This window comes from Polypterus senegalus, chromosome 4 (assembly GCF_016835505.1).
Source record: "Polypterus senegalus isolate Bchr_013 chromosome 4, ASM1683550v1, whole genome shotgun sequence".
NCBI lineage: Eukaryota > Metazoa > Chordata > Cladistia > Polypteriformes > Polypteridae > Polypterus > Polypterus senegalus.
In genome coordinates, this window is record NC_053157.1 from 71,465,673 (window position 1) to 71,483,182 (window position 17,510).

Genomic DNA, 17,510 nt, shown 5'->3' on the forward strand with positions numbered 1-17,510 from the left:
GAATGTATGGTCTCTATGGTGTCTTTTTCTAACCAGTGTTTGTAATGTTTAATAGGCTGCAACATGCTTCAAATACCTGAGGTAGAGTGTGGTAATTTCAATTACATTTTTATAACCTTACAAAAGGCATTAATTATTGTTTTAACATTCAGGCTGAAACAAGATGTACTTGACTTAATAGATTATCATTACCCCTTTTCACAAATCAGTGTTAGGTCAAAATAGTTACAGGTTTCAAAATACTTCTAATTTTTGTTTTATTGCACATTTTGCAATGGTGATTTTTCTATTATAGTAAAAATCATCTGTTTAACATAGGTGCCGCTGTATACAAATTCTCATTATATTTAATTTAAATTTCATTTCATTTTAAGTATGAATCGTGACCTAATGACATTAGTAACTTGCCAACGCGCTATCAGTGCATGCTCCCTACCAGCAACAAGAATGAAGAATCATAAAAATGCAGCATTAAATTTGGAAATGTACATTATAAACTAGTTGAAATGATAGAATATATGAATAAATTTACATTGTGCTTCCAGACAACACTGACCAAGTAGGTAGTAAAAGTACAGATTTCTTCATAACAGTTGAAAATGTCAGTTTCATGTTTATTTACTTTCCATAGTATGATCATCATCCATCTATCCATCTTCTGTCACTTATCTGGGTACAGGTTGTGAAGACTACCTGCCACCTTCTCAAACTCCTCTGATTAGATACCATGGCATTGCCAGACCAGCCCAGTTGGACATGCCTGAAACACCTCCCCTGGGAGGCATCCAGGAGACAGCCTCATCAGATGCCCAGATCACCTCAACTGGCTCATTTCAATGTGGAGAAGCAGTGGCTCTATTCTGAGCTCCTCCCAAACGTCTGCGCTTCTCACCCTTATCACTACGATTGAGTCCAGGCATCCTCTGAAGGAATCTCATTTCTGCCAGTTGTATCTGTGATCAAATTCTTTCTAAAACCACCCAAAGCTCGTGACCATAGGTAAGGATAGGAATATAAATCGACAAGTAAATTGAGAGCTTCACCCCCTTGTCACAACAACTGCCCGGAAGAACACCCGCAAGCTGCAGCTGCTGCTCTGATTTGCCTGATAATTTTCCACTCCCTTCGTCCCTCACTCATGAACAAGATCCTGAGATCCTGAAGCAGCAACTTATCGCTCTACTCAGAGGAGGCACTGTACCCTCTTCTATCTGAGAACTATGACCTTAGCCCTTGTCCAGAAGCGCCTGGGTATTATTTAAAATGGGAGTTTTTCTCCTTCAGTTTCAAAATAATCCCGTCCATGTGCACACTGCTTTTAAAAAAATTGCTATCCACACAAAAATGCAAAAATCCACTGTCAAGAGCATAAAACAGGCACAAATAACAAAGGGTATATCATTTAGATTAATGTCCAACGCCTTTTTTTTATGAAGCGTTAACACTACCCAGCCATTTCACTACAATGTCAATAAATGAACACTTGTAATCACAGGTGAATTGTTTGCACAGAGAGAACCTTTACTTTTTGTTCAAATAATCCTTAGAATTTGTGGATGGCTGCTTTACTTCAGCATGCGTCCTGGTGAAACTCTGCTACAAGTTTCTCTATTTTGGACTCAGTGACTAGTAATTCCATAGTATATACACAGGGCCCAAATGCACATTAATTGCTTCACACACTCAAATTACAATTTTAAAAACCACCTGTCTTGACAACCCAAAGGCATTTGCCATCTTGTGTAATCTTCCCTCGTCTGCTAAATGAGGCGATCTCATTAGAGTTGTCTTTCCTTCAATGTGTAGGTGAAGCAGCTCGCTCAAAGACAACAGCAAAGTCCTTAAGAAACAAAAATTCTCCTCAGCAACAACTACTTTGTTCTCAAAGTTTTCCTACCAACCAGAGGTCTGTGTCGTTGCAGTGTTCGATGAAACAGTGACCTTTGTAGTACATTCTGACACCTCTGTTGCTCAATATAGTTATAAAATAATTGTATATTTAAATGTAAACATGTAAAAAGTCCCGTTAGATAGTTCAGCATCAGCACTACTTTAGCTATGACTGCAATATTGCCTCATGTAAACAAAACAGATAATCGAATGCACACCGACGTCAATTTAAGATGACCAGCACTCTGATGTTACAACCCAAAAACTCCGGAAACAGGGAAAACTGAACGTCTAAATATCTTCACCCTTGAAGGAGTTTTTGAAAAGGCCAGTTTTCAGGGTCCTAAAACACATTTTGCATGTGGATGAAAGGCCAAAACGCATACAAAAATCTATGTATGTGGGGACAGGGCATCAGACTTGAAGGTGCTGATCTTTAAACTGCAGACTGCCCTAGTACAAGTCTAAGGTCACAAGCCAATGAACCCAACAGGACCACATCATCCACAAAAAGCAGAGATGCAATTCTGAGGCCATCAAACTGGACACCCTCCACTCTTTGGCTGTGCCTAGAAATTCCTCCAGGGGGCTCACCACCTGCAAGAGGAGCCGTAAGGGTCCGGTGCATTGTGACTTGGGTGGCAATTGAAGGCAAGTGCCTAGGTGAACTGATCCCCAGCAACCAAAACTAAAACTATGATTTCATATTTACATCAAATGGTCCCTTTAGTCATCCATTTGCTGAACCAGATTGTTTCTATTTCAAGGTCATGGCGATCTGACACTGACTGCAGGGCTGGGACCAAGCTTGGATGGAGTGTACACCCATTACAAAGCACACACAAGTGGCAAGTAGGTCTAACAATTTTCTTTGCATCTTGAATGGATGGTAACCCCATTATTTCATCATCTATCTGATTTCTAGATATTTTTTCAAAAACAAAATATGCAGAATATTTAACTTCCATTCACAAGAAATGACTGGGCGGAAGTTCAAAGCCAGTCTCTTAGAACTTTGAGGAGGGGCATCTTAATTATTAAGCAGTGAGGCCAGAGAAACATTACTGTAGCTACTGTAAATCATATTAAACATAGGAATACTTTCTCTATGATAGTTTTATTTACTGATCATGTTGTTTTCATTTTTTTTAACAGAAAATGATTACATGCTTTTGTCATCTTCAACCAGTTTCTATTCCTGAAATAGTGCTGGCCAGTTTTTATTAAATATGGCTAATATATCTAGATATCATCAGGAAATTACAAGGATTTTCCCTCAGGTAATTTGTGCAAAGCATCCAATAATTCACATATCTTTTTTAAAAGAGTCTAAATAGTATCCAGGCCAAGATTCAAATTGTGAACAATGTCATCAGTCTCACTAGGTCACTAGTAGAAGTGCTCTACACTCAGGCCATTTGGCTTTAATCATTTTTGCATATTTCTCAGTTAGCCTTGTATGTAATATCATTCCAGACTCCTTAATAGCAGTATTTGGAGCAATGCCAGATGAGATAACATTATGTAAGGATACATCTCTTATACATATGCAAAATGAATCTTTGTGTAAGCACGGCATTACGGGACAATAGATAGAACTTTACTTAAACCAAATTTCTCCTGGGAACAAATAAATAAATAAAGTTTATCTATTATTCCAGAGTACCGTGCTTGCACAGCGATTCATTTTGTCCCTATATAAGAATCTTACCTCACCTCTCTTAACTCAATGGGAAAGTGAAACCTTATTTCGAGTTGAAACAAACAAAAATGTCTTTCTATAAAATGGCTCAATAACTGTTTGGCAAGAAAAATCACTAAGTCATTATAAAGTAGCTTGCCAGGTCGTTGTTTGATCTTTAACTGCTGATTTTTTTAATATTTTCAAGCGTAGCAAATTAAACAGAACAACCTTTTCTCCTGTTTTAATGTATAATAGGAGCCACAATGGGCTTTTTTCATATAACCTTTGGATGTAGATAACTGAAGGAGGCTGTGTGTGATTGGACATTTTTGGAACACAATGATTGTTCTACTTTATTGTGCATCTTTGATTAAAAAGTGTGTCATTGTGTGTGTTTTGGTCTTTATTAAAAATAATGAAAAAGAAACTAAATGGATGGACAGTGGATGCATGAAATTATTCAAGTTTGTTAAAGAGAAGACTGTGTCCCAGGCTGATGGGATGAAGACATGTTTACTGTTTCTGAAAGTTTCAAAAATGTCCACCAGACTGCCTTCTGCCATGTCTTTCACCACACTTTTGTTGGTGAGACCATGTTATTACAAGTACATACCACCAAAAACCTTGGTGCTTTGCTTTAATAGTTGGTGAGAAATGTGATTTACTAATAAGCAGCTACGAAATGAACAGCATACAGCCAAAATCAAGTAGCAACTTGACTTAACAATTTTCCTTGCAGCTTATATGGATAGTAACTCCATTATTTCATCATCTATCCAATTTCTAAACAATTTTGAAATAAAAAACTTTACAAAACTGCTATTCACAGACATAACTCATTGCCAAAGTTTATGACTGGTTTGTTCACATTACCTTTATCAAGGAATAAAAAGACAAAACAAATATAAAGATTATGGGAAGCCTCCCTGTATAATATCTGGAGCGAAGTGTCAAAAAATTGACTGGAGAAAAGTTTTCTGTAATGATACATTTGACAATTCAACAGAGTTATGGTGGAGCTTTTACACAGAAATGGCAGAAAATTGGCAATTGGAGGAAGTGGAAATGACGTCATCTAGTGGAGGAAGCGGAAGTGACGTCATCATTGGGAGCCGGAAAGTGACGTCATCATTGGGAGCCAGAAGTGATGTCACAGGAGTGGAGCCGGATGTGATGTCGTCTGGTTGGCACAGAAGTGGGAGGGAGATGTTATTCTTCTGTTGTTCTGTCGAAAAAGGGAAAAAGGCGTTAATGCTTATTCCAGTTCCCTATCTCTAGTACCTTCATTTCCATTTGGGCTGTCTTCCACAAATGCACGTGTGTGACAACTTGAAATTGTCTTATGTAAGAATGTGATAGAGTTTTCTGTACTTTGCTTAGCAATTTGAAGAATTTGTTCTCACATAACCATTAATGCCATATTTACGCGTGTACCATGCGCACATTTTTTCCAGAAAATTAGCATTAGAAAATCAGGTGCGCGTCATACATGAGGAAATGTAATTCTGTAATGTTTACTTCTTCTGCTTGGGCTCGCTCGCTCTCTCTCTTTCTCTCTTGCTTGCTCGCGCTTTCTCTCTCGCTCGCTCTGTCTCTCTCTAAACGCTTCCTATACAATCACAACGTGCGTCGTACAAAGGGCAAAACGATTTTCGGGATTTTCTTTGTAAAAATTAGGGTGTGCGTCTTACACGAGGGCGCGTGGTACATAAGTAAGAACAGTATACTGAAATAAGCTTCAAACTGAGAAATTGCTGAGCTAAATTTTCAAGTGATATATATACGAAGGGGTACCCAAAAATAACTGGAATTGGAAAAAAAAGGTTTAAATAATTTTTACTTACTGAAACTTTAGTCTCCTCCAAAGTACTCTCCATGTCAATGAATGCACTTGTCCCACTGGTTATTCCACTAGTGGAAATATTTTTGGAATCACTGAGGAGGAAAGTTGTCCAATACCTGCAGCGATTTTTCTTTGACTTCATCCATGGTACAAAAGCACTTTCCTTTAAGCTCTTTCTTCATATGCAGGAACAAGAAAAAGTCGCACGGAGCAAGATCAAGTGACATTTCCCCTTGTTTGAAATGCAAAAACCACTCGTAGACCTGTGTTTCACTTAAATCTGCCTCTTTAACAGCAGTTTCAAGCATCACTACAGTTTCAGCAGCTGTTTTCCCAAAGAGAAAACAAAATTTAACACAAACCTACTGTTCTTTGCGATGGGTGAGTTTGTGTTAAATTTTGTTTTCTCTTGTCACTTGATCTTGCCCTGTGTGACTGTTTCTTGAGCTCAAACATTTATTAAAAGAAATTTCTTTTTTCCAAGTCCGATAGCCCCTCTTATATATATATATATATATATATATATATATATATATATATATATATTTCATTTTTTATTATTATTTCTTTTGCTAAATTTCTTTGGTTGCTTATTTCTGTAAAGTTTATCAGAATATATGTGTATTTCTTTAATACAGAATAACATTTCAAATGCAAAACAATGTTATTTTTTGATGCTGTACATATTATTAGGGTAGGTTACTAATCGTTTATAATGAGTACTGAGTAATATGAGGGCAATCTATCTCTCTGGGAAATAAGAGACTAAAAACAGTTTTCTAAACTCTTTATTTTGAGAAATCCAGTTTTTAGGTTGAATGCCACAGTGCAAACCAGTAAGTAATATTTTCAAACTAATTGCTTTTCATACAGACATTTTATTAAGATAATTACATTAAAAAAATAAATGTTTTCTGTTCTGCCCATTTACCCTTTGTAATGTGACACTCATGATGTTAGCAGAAAGCAGGGGCTGGCTGGCATCCAGGTAAAGACAGAGCTGTATAAAACGCATGGTAAATAACAGATTACAGTCATCTCTTCATACAAGGTAATTTAAAAATAATTTTGAATATTTTTGAGAAAATAGGCCCAAATGATTTTATACTACACATTTACCAATATGTGTGTGTTACATTTCAGAATATACCAAGAAAAATGTGGAACTCCATTGTGTTTCTAAGCATTTTAAACTCAGCTTTCTGCATTCCTGTAAGTATGTCTTCTTAAGTGTTAAACTGTATTTATTAATAATGAATAATAAGTGCTTACTTGTATTTATAAATATACAGGAACCTCTTTCATTTTTTTATAGATATAGATACATGAAATAAAGGATAAATGCTATTTCATGATTATAAGTCTCATGCCATTTTTCATGAAACTTGTTATTTTAAAAGTCACAAATACCTGCATATTTATTGTTCAGAGTTAAAGTCAAAAGTATTGGTGTGTCAAATTCATTTAGTGCTGATGTTTAATACTTTGCACCAGACAGTGTTATTGTAATTGTAAATCAATGTTATGCTACAGTGTGAATAAAATATTCTTGTCCTAGTTAACACTTCTTTAAAGTTGTTCACTGAAATGGAAAACTTCTGTCATGTGAGTAGTGGAGTGGAGGTAGTGTGTTTTGTATGCATTGATTCATACTGGGACACTTTTCAAGACTATTTTATTTAGTTATGTTAAAATTTATGCAAGTATAAAATCACCTGGCAAATTATTTGTTTGCCACACTAAACAGTGCAATTTATGTGGTTTGGTAGAACAGTAATTGTAAGTAAATCACATTCAATAGGCCATCAGGCTGACTCAGTAAGATGTGTTTTTTAATCCAGCCCAATTGACGCATTTGATCCAAACTGAAAGACAGTTTGCGGTAGAGCCCACAGGGGAGCTGCTGCTGCTGCTGGGAAGTTAACTTTTTTTAAAAGAAGCACAATTACTACTGCAATTTAAATTGTCAAATGTGCAGACCATGCAGCTCAGCAAAATCCTAGATTTAATGTTGAAGAGGGTATGCATGCCTTAAGTATAATGGTCCTGGATTTTCCCATGCAAAAGTACAGAATATTGTTTTAACTCAAGAGATACAAGTTGCCTGACTCCTGCAATAAGATATCAGTTTTATGATTTATGTTTTAAAAACATTATTATGCTGCTTTATGCCAAATATACCTTGTAGCTATACTCATAATGTCTATGAATAGCACCAATCTCAATTTAATGGAGTTTATGGATTTTTTAAAAAATACATGCAAGATGAGTATTAGAATGGATCTGTTATAACTGAGAGGTCTAAAAGAACACAAACTTAATTATTTGGCCTTGTTTCAAGTTGTACTGCTGACATCTAGTTATGTTCAATAAGTCCATTATTAATTAATCATTTTTTGCTTTTAGGCTTTTTTGACTTAAATATTTTATGGTGGACAATGTTGCCTTGTTTGTCTTCTTGTTGGAGTTATTTTACTTGTTTTTTCATATTCCGATGTTTTCAAATTCTATATATAAAATTATGCAATATTTAAATACAGCACACATTCATATCTCTACTTGAATTATTTGGTTAATATGAGTTGTTAGACTGGGCCTTGTACATCTTCAGTCCATAAATAATGGATTATATTTCACTGTTCTTCTTTGGTGCAAATGAAGACCAGAGTGGCCATGTTTGCTCCTAGAAAACAAACAGAGAAACTGACTGATCCATGTTGAAACTTTACTACTGGGACCACAGACACCCCCTGTTTCAACAAGTGCGCTGAAAAGCTGTACAGCTAGTCTAAACAAATTGATCACAAAATTGCTAATTATTACTAACTTACCTTTGTGTTATATTTACAAACAATATTCTTTTTGTCTGCTTGTTGTAAATTTTAGTTCATCCTGACTGTCATAAGTTAGTGAAGCATAACAAGACTGCACTGCCATAGTTTACCACATCATCAAAATCATCTTCATTATCTTGCCTTTCATTCTGCTTTTCCAGGTGTTCTAATGTCATTATTTGAAAAAAGTTCCACAGAAAATGATAAAAAAGGAGTTAAATGTTTAAAGTTATGGAAAGCATACACATTTACTTAATTTCTTGAAATAGTTGCATCTCACACTACTGTACTTTCCTGAATGTACAGTAAGAAAGGCAACATGAATTGCTGATTTTGAGACTGTTTGGAACTGAAAGACCAGCATGTAACAGTGGGCCCTCTTGACTGAACTTAAAGACCACTGCTCCTGTCAAAGGACATAAGGTGGAACTGCTATCAATGGGATCAGTTTTTCCATGGACAACATCTGAGTTTTTGTTGTATTGCAGTCTTTTATCACCAGTAAACTCAGATGAAAGAGGCAACACTTTACATTTGAAGGCATACAATGTAACATTTTTGAATAATGAACAAAAAATAGCTACTTAGGGACTTATGTTTTGTGCAAGCTGAGAAAATGTTGCACACATTTTTATGAATTGTCATAAGTAGTGTCTCTATATTCTTGTTTGTTTAAATCAACAAATAGGTGAAATCTTTCAGAAGCTCTATTTATTATAGTATGTTAAAAAAATATCCTGAGCAAAAAGACACAGGGCCAGGAGGATCCTACACTTTTACTTTGTATGTTTTTTAGCGTCAGAACAATTCTGCATTTTTACAACAGAAAAGAAGAAAATAATGAATGAGCCTAAAAAAGCGTAAAAAATTTTTCTTTATATGACGCAATAGTAATAAATAATAATATGATACCAGTTGTGCTGAAACACACTGAATCCTTGCAGTCTGGAAATGCATGTGGACTTTTAGGGGCTTCACACATCTGATCATCAACTTTAAAATCCAGTCTACTCTAATAAAAACAAGCAAAATATCAACGATCATAACCCATCCACCTGAGTACACATGCACATACAGTATTATCTCAGCTGATCGCACTTTTGGAAATCATTAACCGATGGCCTCTTTTGAATTGCTCTTGTTCTTTTTGTAGAATAACTTTGTGATGTCATGCTTGCGATTTTAATTCAATTCAGCCAAGTGCATTAGTATGTTAAACATAAAAAAGATGCAAGGGTTGCTATATCATATAACAACTGAATGGAAGTTTGAAAATGATAATTGATACAGTTTATTAATATTCTGCATCTCTATGTACATATAGAACTTAATATACTGTACAATGAAAAAGTATTTTTCAAATTATTGCTGTTTTTATTATGCATAACTCAAGTTAAAAAGCAATAGCAATAAATCAACACAAGAGAAAGTCTTCAGCCTCCTGACTGTAGTTCAGAGGTGTCTTGTCGGTCGCCAGCAGACATGATGGAGTGAAGCTTAGCTAAGATATTGCTAACCTGTTGGCTACTTCCCCGAGAGATAACAATAGGTAGCCAATATAATCTGCTGAAAAAAAAAAAAAAAGTTCTAAAAAGTATGTAAAGTCTATACATCACTTTTGACATTTACTATGTTTGTCACATTAAAGCACATTCTCATAATGGTTTAGTGATATGAATTATTATAACCATGAGTCATCATTTAACTGGTTTGGCTACATTTATTGTACCAGCTTGATCAATGATGTTATCATTTCCCAGTTTTTCCAAAATGTTGCATATGGATGGAACTGAGCTTCCGCAAATATCCACATGTTCTCCCATCAAGTTCTCTTTCATAAATCCCAATGTCTGTGTGGAAAGCTCAGTGTGCAAATTTTAAGCCACTTTTGTGCATATACAAGTTTTACAAATCTGTTCCCAGGCCAGCTATGTGTAGATACTGTATGTTGCTACATAGACTATATAGTCATGCCACTGTCTTTAGGCACAATCACATTATTTTCTTTTTGCTGGTATTGTGGAAAAAACTTTCCATTATTTTCAAATAAATCATTCTCACGGACCAGATGAAAATGCAGAATGATTCTTTATTTGCACATAGATACACTCAACTGTCTCAGTCCACGGAGTGAGCAATCAATAGAACAATTCCCTTTTATATTTTTCTTTTACTATTACCGTATCTAATACATCACGTCATCTGACTCTTAACATGCAGAATTCTATCATTTTAGTCAATCGACTACAGCTGCCAGTAACTTCGTACACATGTTGATTCTTCCATTATTCTAAACACTGCTTCATTACCTACTACCTACTGCACCACCTACTCAAATCATCATGATGCTCCAACAATGATGGATGGATTAAAAGCCAGAAGTCTACGTGACCATCATCATCAAGTCCTTCCGTGAGAACCCTAAATCCAAAGTGGACTGTTTCATTTATGTTAGGTAGAATGCCCAGAGGGGACTGGGCGGTCTAATGGTCTGGAATCCCTACAGATTTTATTTTTTTCTCCAGCCATCTGGAGTTTTTTTTTTGTTTTTTCTGTCCACCCTGGCCATTGGACCTTACTCTTATTCTATGTTAATTATTGTTGGCTTATTTTATTTTCTTATTGTGTCTTTTATTTTTCTATTCTTTGTTATGTAAAGCTCTTTGAGCTACTTTTTGTATGAAAATGTGCTATATAAATAAATGTTGTTGTTGTTATTATTAATAGGAGTGTCCTACAGGTTTTCACATCTTAACACCACTTCATAATAGAGGTGTTTGGGCTTTCTCACTAGTTTGTTCTCGCTTTTTAAGGGGGTGTTTGTTACTCATTTATTTCATTTTAACCTTATTAATTACCTTGATGATACCTCTTAAGATGAGGCAATCCTCATGGGCTTAAACTTTAAGCTGCGTTTGGTTAACCCTTTAGTTATCATTAGTCCTTTTCCTTATGCTTTTAATAATCCATTGATACAACTTCATTTAAGTATATACTTGTATTAAATTGTAAAAATTACCATGTGTTGATTGAAATATTTGATTCAAATTCTATACAGTGATCACCATGATACTCACCACAATGCTAAGAAAAGCATAGCAACTTTGATATTGATGGAGCCAACACCCATTCTTCTCATGTTCCTGTAATAAAACAGCTCTGTTTCAGAACACAGATAGGTGAATTTACAAACAAAAAAAAACAAAACTTTTATTGTAGTCCTTTTATTCAGTATTATTTTAATCTAAATAATAATGCTACCTTGTTATAAAAATACACAGTATTTAAAACATAAATTTAATGTAGCCCATTCTTATTAGTAAGATAAGATATCTTAGCAAAAATAACTTGGTATAAAACTTTTACTGTTTTTTTTTATTCTATTTTTAATTTTAGATTAATACTCCTAAGAGATATTTTACATGGAATGGATTAGCTCTCAATCAATTTCAGAGGCTTAATGGTGGAACTGTAAAAACACAGGTAAATCTAATATTGTGCACTTTTATTTGTGACCTTGAACAAGATTAAGTGGGTTTGAGAAAGCTTTTTTATATTATGAAAGTTTCTTTGGCATGAAATTACTGCTTTAATTAATCTCAGTCTGCAAATAATCAAAGCAATACACATTAGCCTTATAGGTAAAATTAGGAGTATAACTGAGTGACTTGTCTGCACAGAGATCACTACTGGACCAAGATGCCCTTTATTTATTTATTTATCTATCTTATTTAGGAGTGGTGGTTGGAGGTTTCGTTTTCTTATGTAGCACAGATCAGACACCCATTTCAGTCAAGATAAAATGCATGAATGGAAAATATGAGAATTCATATAATTTATTATGCACATCCAGTGATGGAAATCAACCTGATATACACATCTTTGGAATGTGACAAAAAATCAGCATCCTCTGAGAAAAATCAGGCAGACTTTGAAAGGATGTAATTAAAGTTGCATATCAACAGCACCAACCACTCTAACACCATGCTACACAATAATATCTGAAAATGTAGAGAAACCAAACAACCTCCAGTGGTTGGATATACTGTATTAAACTGTGTTGCATACAGTAATAAACATTATTAAGTTTCATGGTGTTGTGATGTTTCATTTCAAAGTAAAAGATGTGGTTGGGTATTATGATGTTCAGCTTATTGTTCAGGATTGTCATTTTTTTTATTAGCTGAATAGCTGCACATTCACTGACAGTCTACTGTAGTCAGCATAGTTTATGACCTAAAGAAAAGCATTAATGAGAACAATCCAAGCCAACTTGTATATTTTTATTCACACAACTCTTTTGAAGAATTTAAAGATCACTAAATAAGTATCTAGTATACTACTTGTTATTTAATATTTCTATGCTTCTCAGTAAGAAGAAACACTTCCTAGCATTTGTTAAAAATTTACTATCAAGCAACTTCCATTTTCAGCACCTCAATCCTACTACCTCTTAATTTTTGATTGCTTAAATGGAAAAGATTAGACCGCTTCAATATTTCATTTTAGTTCAGCCCCCATATTTCTAGAATCATCTCTGGACTTTCTCTAGTTTAATATGGTGGCAGCATACACTATTCCAGGAAATGTTTGACAAGGATTTGACATGATTCCTTTTGACTTCTCCTTCTCACTAATCGAACACTCTAGCAGTTTTCTTAATCACATTGGTGTATTGTCTTGTTGTATAAAGTAATAAAATGGCTTGTGTTTTTCATATTACACAAGTCTTTCTAAAATGAATTTAAGTGTTTTTGTCTGGAATATTTAGTAATTGTAACCTGCCACACTTTCCCATCATTTATTTACAATCTCTTGCTTTCTTAAAGGAAACAAAGTTTTGTTTTATTCAGTGTCCATTGATTCACAGCTATACTGTACATACCCAGGCCCCTATATGCGAATTTTAGTTTTTGGAATGCTCACTTATATGAGCACAAAGCATTTGTGTCTAAAATTTACTGTGCCAACACCAGATACAGATGTAAAAACATTAATGTTTTTTAAGTGGGGGTAAAATATGATTACATATTCACCATGTCCTGTCTCTTCCAAGCTATTGTTTGCCATGGGGCCATCTTAACAGCATTATAGGCTCTCGGGCAAAGTAGTGTGCTGGGCCCCTCTTTTGATAGCAAAACAGAAACGTAAATAGGCATCAGAAACATCGGCAGCCCCTATGCTCCTGGGGCCCTCGGCCAGTCCTCACTGTTCCCATACGTTAAGATGGCCCTGCTCAGCAGTGCCTGCATCATCAAGGGAATGAATGTCAAACCTGGCATATGCCTTTATTTTCTTATTGGAAAGACAGTTGCTGGCATAAAAATTATAGTCTAAGGTTGTTCATTGAAGAAATTGTAACTGAAACTGCTGATTGTACTGATGGACCATCTTTCATTAAGCTGCTTTTAACACAATAATGACTTTCAAGCCTCCAACCATCTCCTCAACTCTCAGTACAGCATAACCTTCTTCAACAAGTTAGGTGGGTTGTTTTCTTATATAATTTATTTTGTAGATACCTAGTGTCCATCCATCCATCCATTTTCTAACCCGCTGAATCCGAATACAGGGTCACGGGGGTCTGCTGAAGCCAATCCCAGCCAGCACAGGGCACAAGGCAGGAACCAATCCTGGGCAGGGTGCCAACCCACCGCAGGACACACACAAACACACCCACACACCAAGCACACACTAGGGCCAATTTAGAATCGCCAATCCACCTAACCTGCATGTCTTTGGATTGTGGGAGGAAACCGGAGCGCCCGGAGGAAACCCACGCAGACACAGGGAGAACGATACCTAGTGTAATGGTGTTTATTTTTAATGGTTTTAAAGTGCTGTAATGCATTAGTACTTTCCTATATGGTACATTAAGTGTAATCATTAACAAAATCATTATTATGATTTTTTTGTGTTATTATCATGGATAATACAGTATATTTATTTAGTTTTTAAGAATAATTTTCATGATATATTTGTAATATGTTATAATAGAGTGTGATACTATAATGACATTGCTTACAGACTTTTTTTTATCATTTTGGAGTGGACACATTCTGGGTTGGGATGGCCTCAAAATATTCCTCTAAGAATAAATGTAAATACTCTCTATACAAATGCTCAGCTTATGAATTGTTTTTCAGGAACAGACTATATTTATATGCCAGGGTCAAGGGTGTTGGGTAGAGAAGATCGAAATTGTTAATTTTTGGCATACTGTAGGTGTATTTAGAAGAAAAGAACCTTGCTGGGTGATAATAAATATGTCAGGTTCTTTCTGAATATTGACATAGATTTGCATAACATCCAGGTTTGGTTTCTGCCTTGCAGCCTCAGATACATGGAACTTCCCCCAAATAAACTAATCTGGGACTTTCATTATGTGGGAGAAAAAATGAATTACCTAGGCAAAAATTATTGACAAAGAGTGTGCAAACTTTACACTGAAGATACACAGTCAAGTTTGAACTTGGTCTCCTGGATATATGAAACAGCAACAGTACTAAACAGTGCCAGAATGCCAAACCACCTGTATTTTTAAATGACTAACTTGATATAATATGTTAAATAATTATTTGCTTGCATTAATTAAAAGCCAGGCTAAGTGCGAAGAAATAGTCATTGAATAATTCTGTCCTGTGTACAATGTACAGTAAGTTCAATATTAGAACATTCAAGACATGGTATTTAATTGAACAAAACAATTTACCCTAAATAATAATTTAGAGGTGTGCACAAATAATTGCAACAGATCTCTTATCAAAGAGTAAAGATGTTATTAGGCTGTATAATTATAGGGTGTTAGAATGACTTTAATTAGTCTTAGTGGCCTGCAGGCAGACTGTGGAATAACAATTACCGTAGTGGATGTTGCACCACAAGATTACAGGCCCCCGTCTCTTACTCACTGACCCTGACTTTATCGTCTCTCTTTCCAGTACTACTGTTGCTAGTGAAGGGTAGAGTAGTGTTAATGTGTATTTGCAAAAATTAAAAAAAAAAAAAGTTATACCCATACCGTTAATATTAAAAATAAAATGTAATCTGTACCCTGTGAGAAAGGCGACCAGCTTAAAAACACAAGTTTTGGCTATACTGCTGAAATGTTTTACCTTTTCATTTTTTCTGTGTGAAAATTACTTTTGTTCATAATTGACATTATGTAAACAACTCTATTCTACTTTTGTACTTATTACTTACTTATGTTTGTGTTTATCACAGAAGGCTACTACATAAAAACATTTCTGCCTGTTAATGAGATATTATCAGTTAGTTGTAATGGTAGACCAAATAAGCTTGAGAAGAAAGCCACTGAAATCTGGGAAATGAAAATCAAATGAATGGTATTTGTAGGTGGTAAGACAAAATGACCATGAAAAGTACAGTATTAGATGTAGCACACATTTATAACTGTTATTTGAAGAGAGTACTAACATAGTCAATCCTTGTTGTTTTTTTTATTTTTATTTTTTCTCCAGGAAAATAATTTGTCTAAAGGAACAAATAAACAATATCCCTCCAGGTTTTTGAAAATCACAGACCTTCCCAAGTACTTTAGATCTATGCGCACTCTGCCTAGTTCTGCATTTAGAAATGGGCTGCCTGCTTTTCCAGGCACTCTTACTTCATCAGGATCTGGTATTTCATCTCTTCAGCTGCCTACTCATTCTCTTAACTTCAATCAACTAACATCTTTATGGAAGAAAGGAGCACAACCTGCCACTGAACTTCCAAATCCTTCTGGACAGGCTTTTTTGTTGCCGCTCCCAGTTTCTGAACTTGATCTTGAAAGTGCTAGTAGTTTCACTAAAGTGTTTATAATGACTCCCTATTTTTCAAATGACACAGATGATGATCCAGACCCTTCACTTGGTTCACTTCTTCCCTCAATACTCTTATTTGACCCTAGTCTTGGCCCTTTAAAATTCAAACCTGAACCACTTTTACCAATACATGGATATCAACCAGAGAATCCACCAGTATTTAAAATCCCCTCATCTTTTCCTTATGGTAATATGGAAACAAGTACAGAAGCGCCAGTCACAGAGGTTTCAGGTTTTACAATCCCCTAGTTGAGACTAAATGAAAGATCAATAATATGCAATTTATTACAATACAGTATATAAAATGAATAGAAAATATTTTATATCTATCACATTATGGCTTGTAACTTGAAAATGGCCTGGAATTCTTAAAATTAGTTATTGATGTTTTACACTAAATTAGCAACTGTAAATGTAAGTTAGGACAGGAACAATTAGAAAATACTGTAGATTTTGTTTTGTTTTTACTTAACATAGTTGCTGTACGTTAAATTAGAAAAAGAACTGAGAAAGCTGAAAATAAGTTTAACTTTTTAATATGCTTTAAACAATCTATGAAGGGCTAAGACCAAATTCCAGAGTCACTTCAGCTGATTTTTATTTTCCGTGCTTTTCATTGGGTAGAACATAAGCGCACAAATTTACTACTATAAAATGACAACAAGATTTGCATACAGAAACACACATATCAATGGTTGACAAAAATATTTATAGTAAGTTACATAAATGTAAAAACTGCAATATGGCCAAAAAAACTAAAATTCTAGTCAACAGCAATCTTAGACCAAATAGACTTCTGGGTTTCCATGGCTCTTTATAACAGGCAAGAAGGTTGGTTATGCTTCCCTGGTGGTTTTGAACTGAAATATGCTGTTTTGAAAATGTACAAATGGTTTCTTGTCATATATAATCTTAATGTACCAGGAATAAAACTAATTTTCATGATTTTATCAAAGCTTTGTGTGCTTGTGATTAATACAAGTAACAGTGACATTTTGGAATGAAAAGTCAGATGGAACTACATGGACCTGAGAGGAAGACACTATCAGAAGGAGCAGAGCCACCCTGATAAGCCATGCAAAGGTGTGTGTGTGTGTGTGTGCGTGTGTGTGTGTGTGTGTGCGTGTGTGTGCGTGTGTGTGTGTGTGTGTGCAATGAGTGAGAAAGTGAGAGTTAGAGAAAGAGACATGATCAAGTACATAAAGAACTCTACAAGACCTACATCCTTGGGGAGAGTGAGTGCAGATGATGTGTTTGACTACAAATAAACAATCTAAAGGGTGTAAATATGCAAGTTGAAATAGATTAAATCAGAGGCAGCATTGGAGGGCAATCAAGGAAGAAGATAACCCTTCATGTGAGGGCGTGAAGGAGGGACACTGAGTTTCACAATGTATTATGTGGACACTTTTTTCTATGGTGTCGTTTCTTGT

General features: G+C 35.2%; 1 protein-coding gene across 1 annotated transcript; it reads left to right on the top strand.

The window, feature by feature from the left end:
- The first annotated feature begins 6,394 nt into the window (after positions 1-6,394).
- Positions 6,395-16,944, top strand: LOC120528577. Its single transcript, XM_039752755.1, has 4 exons — positions 6,395-6,468; positions 6,561-6,629; positions 11,648-11,734; positions 15,733-16,944. Exons 2-4 carry the CDS (start codon positions 6,576-6,578, stop codon positions 16,324-16,326), a joined length of 735 nt encoding a protein of 244 aa, XP_039608689.1. The 5' UTR covers positions 6,395-6,468; positions 6,561-6,575; the 3' UTR covers positions 16,327-16,944.
- Positions 16,945-17,510: the final 566 nt, after the last annotated feature.

Bases quoted from the DNA above. Each gene is read 5' to 3' on its own strand.
- LOC120528577 (XM_039752755.1), top strand. From the start codon at position 6,576: ATGTGGAACTCCATTGTGTTTCTAAGCATTTTAAACTCAGCTTTCTGC. The intron at 6,630-11,647 runs GTAAGTATGTCT...TTTTAATTTTAG, and splicing joins ACTCAGCTTTCTGCATTCCT to ATTAATACTCCTAAGAGATA. The intron at 11,735-15,732 runs GTAAATCTAATA...TTTTTTCTCCAG, and splicing joins GTGGAACTGTAAAAACACAG to GAAAATAATTTGTCTAAAGG.